General features: G+C 53.1%; 1 protein-coding gene across 1 annotated transcript; it reads right to left on the bottom strand.

Annotated features, from left to right (window-relative positions):
* Nucleotides 1-209: 209 nt before the first annotated feature.
* Nucleotides 210-3,862, bottom strand: IFNL1 (interferon lambda 1). The gene is made up of 5 exons (XM_065420800.1): nt 3,713-3,862; nt 3,142-3,213; nt 2,763-2,906; nt 1,382-1,471; nt 210-311 (listed from the first exon to the last, which is right to left on the bottom strand). Exons 1-5 carry the CDS (start codon nt 3,860-3,862, stop codon nt 210-212), a joined length of 558 nt encoding a protein of 185 aa, XP_065276872.1.
* Nucleotides 3,863-11,777: the final 7,915 nt, after the last annotated feature.

Below are 11,777 nucleotides of genomic sequence, written 5' to 3' on the forward strand. Positions count from 1 at the left end.
ATTGACCTGAGAAGGCGAGTCGGGAGAAAGCTACATCGTGTGACTGTTTTCCAGCCAGTCATGAGCCAGGATCTTCTCCTGGTGTGTAACAAATACAATACTTAAAAATATATAAGGTCCCACCCACCCTTTCTTTCCCTCACCCCCCCATTTCAGTTCTGTAGATGTCCGGTCTGGTGGCAGCAGGGCAGGTAGACGGCGACAGGGGTTCAGTGGCAGGACTCGTTGAACTTGTGGGCAACATTCTGCAGATCGTTCAGTAGGCGGAAGAGGTTGAAGATCATAGCTTCCTCCAGGCATCTGGCAGACCCCTAGGACCAGAGAAATAGTAAGTGGGCTTTACAGCTTGTCACAGCCGCAGGTTCAGAGCCCGGCACGGAGCGCTGGGGGGGTGCGTGGTGGCGGCAGGGGATAGAACTCGGGTCACTTGGGCTAAAGGAGAATCGCCGCTAGCTGTCAGCACCAGAAGGGATAGGACACAGGGTTGTAGTGTTGTGACTCGAGCCAGCATGTACAGATGTGCACAGAGTTCACTACTATCCCAATGGTGTCTTTCCTTCTCAGCGGCTCAGGGTGCCCCTCCCCATCTTATCTTAACTGGCCCCAATGCCCCAGGGTGCAGCTGAACAGGGATTTATCTGCAGTGGCCTTAGGGTAGCACCTAAGAGCCTCAGTCACGGAGCAGGACCCTATTATGTCAGGTGCTGTACGTTCTTCTGCTTCCAGGTTTAAACTCATCTCTGGGATGAGTTCTTATTGCTACTAGGTATATTACGGTAGCTGCCATGGACCAGGTCGCCATGGCGGTAGGTGCTGTACACCTGTATAGCTATTAAGTGTATTACGGTAGCACCTAGGCACTTTGGCCATGGAGCAGGACCCTCCTGTGCCAGGTACTATATATTTGTATTGCTATTAGGTGCATTACGGTAGCACTTAGGCACCCCGGCCATGGAGCAGGACCCCCCCCCTCCCTGTGCCAGGTGCTGTACATTTGTATTGCTATTAGGTGTATTACGGTAGCACCTAGGCACTTTGGCCATGGAGCAGGACCCTCCTGTGCCAGGTACTTTATATTTGAATTGCTATTAGGTGCATTACGGTAGCACTTAGGCACCCCAGCCATGGAGCAGGACCCTCCTCTCCCCGTGCCAGGTGCTGTACATTTGTATTGCTAGTAGGTGTATTACGGTAGCACCTAGACACCCCGGCCATGGAGCAGGACCCTCCTCTGCCAGGTACTATATATTTGTATTGCTATTAGGTGCATTACGGTAGCACCTATGCGCCCTGGCCCCAGTGCAGGATCCCCCAGATGCCAGGCGCTGTACAAACCCAGACCCACAGGGCAAAGGGCCGTGGCGCCGTCCCGCATCCTCACCTCACTCTCTCCGGCGTGGGCTTTCCGGAGCCATTTGGCGAGGATGGGCCACTGCGCAGCCTCGTCGCCATCCAGGCCCTTCTGCTGGATCTGAAAGACGGTGCAGGAGGTGTTACGAACGGCCCCCTCTCTGGCGTGCCGAGGGCGGGCAGCAGCTGTGCTCGGCCTGCCGCTCGCTGGGTGGCACTAGCCTCACCTTTATGGAAACGTCTCCCACCCAGGGACTCCCCAGGCTCCGGCTGGGCTTTTGCGCCTCCGGAAAAGCCAAACCACCGGCTTTCAATTCCCTCCCGGCTGGCTCGCGGCACGTTGGATTTCATTGGAAAAGAAGGGGCCCAGCGACCGGAGCTACTTCCCCAGCTTGGGTGCAAGGGGGTCTGGGCCGGGATGCAGCAGGTTGTGGGGTATATTAGAAGGGAGCAGTAGGTGTGTGTGTGTGTGTGTGTGTGTGTGTGTGTGTGTGTGTGTGTGTGTGTAAAAATATAATCCAGATACTCATTGCACTGAAAGAAGCTGCCTTCAGCTCACCTTAAACTGATCTAAAGAAATACGTTTTCACGTGACGGGCAATTGGCCTGTGGAACTCATTGGCACAGGAAGTTGGCGAGCTCAGTGTAACGGGGTGGCCTGCCCCTTTAAGAGCCTGGGGCCAGCCAACCCTGGTCTATGATCAGCCCCGGCTGGGAAGGGCAGGTGTTTTCTGGAAAAGCTCATGGGGGTGGGGAAACTGAGGCAGCAGCTAGCCTGAGGCGAGACTGGGGAAGGTGGTGATGTGCCTGGCAGGAATTTAGCAAGCTTTAGGAAGGGATGTTTCTACAGCGCACAAGAATCGCCGGTGTTATAAGAGCTAATGCTAATTTTAAGATTTTTGGCAGGGAAACGGAGGCTTCTGCTTCCAGGTTTAAACTCATCCCTGGGCATTAGTGATCAGGATGCTGGCTGCTGTCAGAGAGGGGATGCCGGGTTAGACCGTCCTCAGCTCTGATCCATCCGGATTCTGTGCTCCGTTAGGCTGTGACCCAGGGGGTGGAACCTAGCCCCGAGTTCAAGAATCCACGAAACCCTCCGCGGAAATGTAGCAGCCTCTGAGGTGGGGAGCGAGGTGAACAATCCAGAGCTTGCTAGATCCCATCCAACTGCAGGGGCACGTGGGGAGAGAGAGGGCAGCTAGGCTGGGACGGCCGTGTTAAAATCGCTGAACCAACGCAGCGGGGCTGCATCTCAGCGCTATGTGAGGGATCCCTGTATACACAGCTCCTGTGTCCCACCCCAGAGGTGGCTGCATCTCAGTGCCGGGCAAGAGATCCCTGTATAAACAGCTGCCACATCCCACCCCAGAGGCGGCTGCATCCCTGTGGTCGTCATCAGTGCTGGTACTCACACAGCTCCTCAGGTCCTCCTGGATACTCGCCAGGATCTCCAGGGGCTTGGACGCGTTCCTGACCAGCTCGGGCTCGCTGAGGTTCTGAATGACCCTGATGGTCACATCCACTTTCTTCTCCAGCACCAGCAAGTTTTGACATTCCTGGGGGGCACAGCAGAGGGATGTCTGTATGAGACCAGAGGGGGGCAGCAGGGGACCCTCAGGGCTGGGGTCAGAGGGCAGGTCTGGGGGATTGCCCAGGCATGGGGTGGGGAAGAGGGATGGAGAGGGTGGGGGAGAGGGAAGGGTAGGAGGAAGGGAGGGGGAAGGGTGGGATGGGCAGAGAGGGGGAGAGGGAGTCAGGTTGGGCGTGTGTCTCCGCCGTGGGGTCTCTCACCGACAGCTCGTCCAGCTTCCGGCGGAAGATTCTGGCGGAACAGCCCACAGCAGGGTCCTGGAGCATCTCATTCTGTGGGGAAAGGCAACGCAGGTGGTTAGTCGTTCCTTGCCCACGCAGCGAAACGTCTTCCATTCGGGCATCAGAGCAACGCAGGGTCACACTTTACCCTAGAGTGACTCCATTCTCGGCAGCCACCCATGAGATGCAGCCGTCTCTGGGGTGGGACGGGGGACTGGGATCCCTCACCCAGTGCTGAGATGCAGCCACCTCTGGGGTGAGACGTGGTGGCTGTTTATACCACGATCCCTCACCCAGTGCTGAGATGCAGCTACCTCTGGGGCAGAACGCGGCAGTGGCTGGGCAGCCGCACAGCCGTGCTCGCACCACCCTTTAGGACAGGAAGTGGCAATCACTTCCTCCTGTATCCCACTGAAACTACCAGGGGCAGCATGAAATTTACAGTTTGGCTCCAGTACTGGGGTTTACCCCCACCCCTTGTCCTAACTCTTCAGTTCCCGAGGGATCGGACAGCGGTTTTACATCACGCCCGAGAGTTGCCTCTACTCACGTATTTATCCCTGAAGTCCTTAAAGGCTTGGTTATATGGGGGGTAAATGGATTTGTATTGGGAAAGTTGGCAATTCTTTACTGGAGCCCCTTCGGCAAAAGCTTCCACCAACACCAGCAGGAGAGCTGAGACTAGCAGCGTCCGGCTCATAGTGACTGCGTCTGGAAAAAAAAAATCTCCTAAGTATGGTCTTTCCCCCACACAACATTAGGGCAGAGAGAAATTTTTCAGCCAAAACTTTTTGGGGTGGGGGGACCTGGTGACCCCAAAATGTTTTTGCCAATTTGTGTCAGCTTGGTCGAATTGATTTGGTCAAAAGTTTTGAGGGTATTTTTGGTTTGGCCTGACTTTGTTTTTCAAATATCCTTCAGTTTTATTTCGAGAGCAATCAAAAATGGTCAAAACTGAAAGGAAGCCTTTTGTTTGACCCCAAATTAAAATTTTTTTTAGACTTTTCAATAGGCTCCAAATTTTGAAAAATTTCCTTTTCGGTTTGACCTGAAACTATTTTTTTTCTTATTTTTAAATTTCCCCCCCAACAAACCAACCCCCCCCCCCACCATTGTTCACACAAGGGAGCCCCTCTGTTAATCATGCTTGGACTCATCAACCGCCAGTCCAGATTGCTTTCACTTGAGTTATCCGCAGTCCTTCTGTGTCTGACTTTCCCATAGTATCTGAGCAGCACCCGCATTGATCCTCACGACACACACGCGAGGTAGGGAAGTGCTGTTATCCCTTTTTATAGATGGGGAAACTGAGGCACAGAGTGGCAGCGTGACTCCTCCAGGGTCACATCGGAAGGGGGTGGCAGAGCAGGGAATTGCATTCCAGAGTCCGCCTTAATCAGTGTCACACCCTTTTTCTGTACACAGCCCGCTAAGGTGAGTCTGCGGGACCCGGGCGTCTGGCCTTGGGGATTTGAAGCCCACGCTGGCGTGTCCACGCTGCATGGTAAACCTGGACTCGCAGTTGCTGGACCCGGGTCTGGCAGCCGCGGTAACGCATCCACACTGCACTACACGGACCTTCTGAGCCGGCGCTGCAGTCTGAGCCGCGTCCGCACTGCAAAAGGCCAGGGCTGGGACCCGAGTCCCAGCAGAAATGAGCTTTGACCCACCCTCCTATCCAAGGGCCTGGAGCCTGCGTGTTTGCTGACCCGAGTCAGACAGGTTTGTGTGTGGACGGGAGGCGGGCGTGGGCTCCAACACGAGTCAGAGCTTGAGCTTCGCGAGCAGTGTAGACGTGCCCTGGTGGAGTGACATCATTAGCAAGAGGTCGTTGTCCTCTAGCAGAACTAGTCACTAGAACAGGCAAGAGGTTCTCCTCCAGGGTTAAATTCGCCCCTGGGCAGAGCAGGAGAGCAAGACCCATGCAGCAAGAGCTGCTGGCCAGATTTTTCCACTGGCTCTGCACTGTCAACTGGGGCCAGCTTTTCTAACGAGTGCCTAGGCCCGCGGGAGCTGAACTGCGGTGGGGGAGGGGGTGTACCTACCCCACACTAGGCTGGAGGGGGTTAACCCCATGCTGTGGGCCGAGGAAGCCACACACCTCTTTGCCCCTGCTGGGCATGCTCCCACTGGGACCAGCGTAGCAGAGGGAACAGCCCAGCTCTGGCGTGGCAGCCAATGAACGCAGACGTGGATTCTGGGTTGGAACCTCAACAGCCCCCCAGCTGGCCGCCGATGCCAAGAGACCCCCGCGTTGGAAGAAAGGGGAGGAAGCGACCCGGGGAAGGGGATGACCGAGACTGAGCAGCGAGGACCCTGGGTCGAGACCCGGTGGAGAAGGATGGGCCCGGGTCCCCCTGCCCCGTCCAACCTGCCGCGGACACCGCCGACGGGCAGGGAGGTGAATTGGGCTGCCGAAGGCCATTGCATAGGCTTTGGCCGTTAGGCCGTATTGTCCTGAACTCTGGGACAGCCCTTTTGATTCTGGCCATGGGGCTGTACCACCCTGGGAAGGACGGCTACTTAGGCTTTGACCACTAGGCCTTACTGTCCCAAAGCCCAGGTCAGCGATAGCGGCTCAGTCTATGGGGCCAGACTGCCCTAAGGGGCTGACGGGGTGAAGCTACCCTGCAACAGGAGGGGAAATGTCACAATTAGTCATTTATTTTGTATTCTCCTACCACCAAGGAGCCCCAGGCTTGGACCAAGACCCCACTGTGCTGGGGGCTGTACATTTTATTGCTATTAGGTGTATTATGGTAGCACCCAGGCTCCCATTGTGCTAGGGGACCTAGAAACACACAGAACAAGCCGGTCCCTGCCACCTCGCTCCCTTCTTGCCCTGCGCGGGAATATTCATGTTCCGTAATGATCTGCCGACTGGCTTCCCCTTGGCTTTGGGGTGTCCGGTTTCTCGTTCTTGAAATGCGCCTGACCCCTGGCATTACGCGATCTCACACACGCTGAATGCCAGGCCCACAGCGAGCGAGTTTCCCTGTGTGGCCAACTTCACACGTCTCTGGGACGTCCACGGAGAGCGTTCGCGTCACAGATGGGGGCGACTCGTGTGAGTAAGTCTCTGACGCCGGCGTATAATTAAAAATCCAGCGGGGTTCCATGGATCTTAAAGAATGCTTCCTCGGGAAAATAAACCATTTTGTCTCCGCTAAGCCGGCTTCATCAACACTCTGCTAAGTTTGGTTTCTAATTAATACCAACGAGGCGGGATTGCTTCACTCCTCGAGCTGCAGCAACTGAATTGGCTGTTTGCCTTGTGTGTTACGGTCGTTCTCCATCCCGCTTGGCAGGCGTTTGCAGCACAGAAATTGCGGGAGTATGATCATTAGGCTCTAAGAACAAAATGGTCATTTTTGCCCACGGACCTAATGATCGGAGTTGACTTCTATTGAACTTCAAGGAACTGAAGGGGGCGGGGGGTACGTGGATGGATGGATAGATGAGTTTGTGGGGAGGGAGGGGTGGATAGCTAGAAGGGAGTGTGTGGGGATGGATGGATGAATACACCTTGAATCTCAAAAAGATATGAGAATTGGAAAAAGTCCAGAGAAGGGCAACAAAAACGATTAGGGGATGGAACAGCTTCCATATGAGGAGAGTATCAGAGGGGTAGCCGTGTTAGTCTAGATCTGTAAAAAGCGACAAAGAGTCCTGTGGCACCTTATAGACTAACAGACGTATTGGAGCATAAGCTTTCGTGGGTGAATACCCACTTCGTCAGATGCATGTAGTCATACGAGGAGAGATTCAAAAGACTGGGAGTTTTCAGCTTGGAAAAGAGACGACCAGAGGGGGGCGGGATATGATAGTCTATAAAATTGTGACTGGTATGGAGAAAGTGAATAAGGAAGTGTTATTTACCCCTTCTCATAACACAAGAACTAGGGGTCACCCAATGAAATGAATAGGCAGCAGGTTTAAAACAAACAAAAGGAAGTATTTCTTCACACAACACACGGTTAACCTGTGGAACTCCTTGCCAGGGGATGTTGTGAAGGCCAAGACTATAACAGCATTCAATAAGAATGAGATCAGTTCCTGGAGGACAGGTCCATGAATGGCTATTAGCCAAGATGCTCAGGGATCTAACCCCATGCACTGGGTGTCCCTAAACCTCTGATTGCCAGAAGCTGGGAACGGGCGACAGGGGATGGCTCACTTGGTGATTCCCTGTTCTGTTCATTCCCTCTGAAGCACCTGCCATTGGCCACTGTTGGAAGACAGGATACTGGGCTAGATGGACCGTGTGGCCATTCTTCTGTTCTGTGTTCTTACGATGAGTGTGTCCAGGGCAGGATGGCGGGAGGAAAGGAGGGGTGTCATGGGGTGGATAGGAACAGAAGGAGCAGAACGAAGCTCTGGTTTTTCCAGGCTGTATTTGTGTTTACTCCCAGGCAGACGTAATTGCATAATTACTGTATCGGGAAGCTCAGATAAATAAAATAGTGGATGTGCTTGTGGCGAAAGCCTGATTCTTTTCAGAAACGCAAGAAGATAATTATGGGACTTGCCGGAGTCTGCCAAGCGAAGTCGTTCATTGCCAGGCGCAGTTTGGATTTCAATTATTTTTTAACAACATTTACATCAGCAAATTGAGTAATGGGGTGATTAGCACAAGGCAAGAATCTGGTCCGGGGCTACTATGCTTCCGAAGGAATCACGATGGCTCGGTCCTATCTCAGTGCTACTGTGTTACTTGGGCGCTGAGTTGTGTCACTGTTCAGTGCCTCAGTTTTCCCTTCTCTAAAATGGGTTAATACTGTCCTGACTTTGTAAGGCCAAATTACCAGCTGGTGGTAATTGGCCGTAACTCCATTGAAGTCAGTGAGGCCAGCTTCCCAGCTGGTATAAATTCAGCCTCTTTTCCACAACTTCAAGGACCCAAAACTTTCTTCATTTGAAGTGAGAGAGAGATTTTCACCCAACAGTATCTGAGGCACCAAAAGTTGGCCACACCATTTCAGCAGCGTATGTTTTCACCAGGTTGTAAACAACCTAAAGAAATCTATTAGCGCTGGCTGGAAAATAGAGGGTTTTTTTTCCTGCGGAAAATTTGGACTTTTTGTTAAAGAGCAGAAACCCGAAATTTTCGAATCAAAAACTGGCGAAGGCCAAAAAGATTTAGGCCAAAAGCTGCCAACACCTGAAAAGTTTTAGCTGAAACTCCGAATGGTTTAGGCCCAAAACTGCCAAAAGCAAAATCATTCTAGACCAAAAGCCGATTTATTTTTTAGGGCAGAAATTAAAAAATTTAGACCAAAACCCTGAACATGTTCAGAAGCAAATTAGAAAAGTTGAAGCCGAAAATGAAAAAAATTTGCAGCCCCGAAAAATCTGGTTTGGGTTTTCCTGAGAAAACGGGAACGTTTCTGTGGAAAGCGGGCACCTTCTGCGAAAACTTTCATCCGGGCAAACCCTTCCTCCCCCATTTTCCCATCACACAGAAGTTTCGACAGAAAATTTGGGATCAGCCCTAAAGCCATACCTGTGAGAGCGATTGCCCGGACGTCGGTTCGATTCCTCTGGATGCTGGGATCTCTTTCCACCTGCTTTTCGCTGCTGATTGTGTCTCTGTTGCTCCATTGCTATGGCTTTTATGCCCCGGCTGTTTTCTGTTTGTAACCTTGCAAAAAGAAAACATGGTTTTGCTTTTGGTGCCCGTTTGGAAAGGGAAAATGGAAAGGTTGGGCAGGTGTGTGCAAGCAGGCTGGGTTGCAGGGGAATGATCTTTGGAGAGAAAACTCTAGGTGGTATCCTGGCTAAGTGACGTAAGATTTGGAGAGGTTTTGTACAATGTTAGCATAAGCTTGCCCCTCTGTGCATGAGGTCTCGACCAATAGGAAACCACGCCAGGAAGAACTAAAAAGGACTTTCCCCTTGCTCACGAAATCCCAGGTCGAGTTTGCTTTGCTGGGTGGTTTTCGCTCTGGTTTGCACCGAACCGGCGGGAGTCACGGGGGCTCAAGTCTGTTGGGGGCACACGAAAAACCTTTCTGCTGATGCCAAGGGGCAAAAGTCAGCAAGGTGCTGGAGGCAGGTAGGCCAGAGTTTGAGCCGCCGCAGCTGGGGCCAGGCCCCGCTTGTTTGGGCCAGAGGTGCCGGGAGATCTGAGGTTCGGAGGGGTGGGAGTGGGTTTGGCCTCTGATAGGGACCAGGAATTGGACATGAAATGAGGATCCGGATGCCAGGGGCCAGTTTTGTGCGTCAGGCTCTACTTTACACAGATCCAGGAGATGCTTTATATCAGGAAGGGGGGTGGAACAGCAGCCGGCACTGAAGGTTGAGAGCCAGGACTCCTGGGTTCTCCCAGCTCCAGGGGGCAGCAAGGTCTAGTGGTCAGTGCGGAAGATTGAGAGCTAGGACTGCTGGGTTCGAATTTCAGCTCTGGGAGAGAGCAGGGCCTACTAGTTAAAGTGGGAGTGGGGGGCCTAGACTGCTGGGTTTATTCCCAGCCCTGGGAGGGGAGTGGGGTCCAGTGGTTAGAGCAGGGGGGGCTGGGCGCCAGGACTCCTGGGTTCTAACCCCAGCTCTGGGAGGGGAGTGGGATCTAGTGCTTAGAGTGGGAGGGGGGCTGGGAGCCAGGACTCCTGGGTTCTGTTCCCAGTCGTGGGAGGAGAGTGGGATCTAGTGGTTAGAGTGGGAGGGGGGCTGGGAGCCAGGACTCCTGGGTTCTAATACAAGGACTGGGAAGCAGCACACTCACACCTCGCTCAGAGTTTCCTGCATGGATAGGTTTGGGTCTATTCCCCGGAGCTGGGTCTCTGTCACACGTTATGTCCCACCCCACCAAGCCTGTGTTATACAGTCCTTGGCCATTTCAACCCCAGACTCCCAGGCCCCAGCTCAAAGTGGCAGAAAATCCACGGCCAGGCCCTAGCAAAAGTGCGGGATCTTCTGGAATCCGGGAAGTTTGGGAATATCTGAGCGAGCTTAGATTATATTTTTCTGCATGTGGGATATAAATTATTGGAAGAACAAATATTGACTGATAGGTGTATTACGGTAGCTCTTAGGCACCCCGGTCATGGCCTAGACCCACATTGTGCCAGGTGCTGTACATTTTTGTTGCTACTAGGTATATTACAGTAGCCAGGATCCTGCTGTATCAGGTTCTGTACAAACCCAGACCAGAAAGACAATCCCTGCCCCAGTGAGTTTCAGCCTCGGTTTGTGGCTCCTCTAATACGTCAACCTGGCCCCATTTCGAAACGTCTAAAGCAGAAACCACCCAGCCAAGGACCCAGAGAACAGCTGGGTCCCTTTGTCACCTGTGCTGTGTCCCAAGCTGCAGGGTGTGGGAACCGCCAGCAGGGGGCCCTGCAGCACCCATCAAAAGGGCTTTTCAGTGGAATCAGAAACCATCTGGCATCTGAGGGGGAAGATGCCCAGTAAAACAGGCCTGAGATGTAGATTTTTATTTTTTTTGTAAACTTAAACAACAACAAAACCCAACCCCACTCCCCCCAAAACCAACCCCCCTAAAATCCCCCACCCCAAACCAATAACATCCCAACAGAGATTAAAAAAAGAAAATCTGAAGGAAATAGTTGCCTCTAAACTGGTAAACTGTCCCCACCAATGCTGGCCACTCAAACGTGGCCAGATTGAAGTTGATGGAAGGAAGAGCTGTTTTGTTTTGTTTTTTAAACACCCAGGCCAAATTAACCTGGGGAACTCCTGGCCGCAGGCCGAGAGAAGGACAGGAATCCTTTGAAGCAGCTGGGACCAGCCGCTGTCAGAGATGGGCCATTGGAGTAGCTGGGCCTGATGAATCGATTCAGAGGTTTGAAGGTGTGACGAAGTGGGACTGTTCTTAATGTTTCCTCTGAATACTGTAGGGGTGCCTCAGTTTCCCCTATGCATTTCTTAAGTCTCTAGGTGGTGGGATAAAGGCCAGTGTGCATAAATGGCCAACACTCTGTCTCCTGGCAACTAATGGCCGGGGCCCTTCCCCCCTGCAAGGGGATAGCTAAAGGTGTTCGAGAACAAAGAGGTCAGGTGACCTCCTGGCCCGGGAAAGAGACAAAGGCCAGAGAGGAGGGGCTGGAGGGTGAGTCAGTTTGGGGCTGGCTGGGGACGGGGAGTGAGGGCAGACGGGGGTGTCTGGCTCGCTGCCCCTCCCCCAAATGGACTCGGCTGAGAGGTCCTGTTCTCTGTACCTACAAGCTCTGTTTTAGACCGTGTTCCTGTCATCTAATAAACCTCTGTTTTACTGGCTGGCTGAGAGTCACGTCTGACTGCGAAGTGGGGGTGCAGGACCCTCTGGCTTCCCCAGGACCCCGCCTGGCCGGACTCGCTGTGGGAAGCGCACGGAGAGGCATATGCTGAATGCTCCAAGGTCAGACCCAGGAGGTGAAGCCATGTGACTTCTTGCCTGAAGACAGTCTGCTCACAGAGAGGAGGCTCCCCAGAGTCCTGCCTGGCTTTGTGGGGAGCAGTTCCAGCGCATCGCCCGGGGACTCCGTGACAGAAGGCCAGAAGGGGTCCAAGATTTGGTCCGTATCATTTGGTTTCAAAAAGAAATGTCTATAAATCCCAGAGCAGGAAGGCAGGGAAAGGCACCTGATCCCAGAGTCTTACTTTCTAGGCGGGTAGAT

The sequence above is a fragment of the Emys orbicularis genome, chromosome 21, assembly GCF_028017835.1.
Source record: "Emys orbicularis isolate rEmyOrb1 chromosome 21, rEmyOrb1.hap1, whole genome shotgun sequence".
NCBI lineage: Eukaryota > Metazoa > Chordata > Testudines > Emydidae > Emys > Emys orbicularis.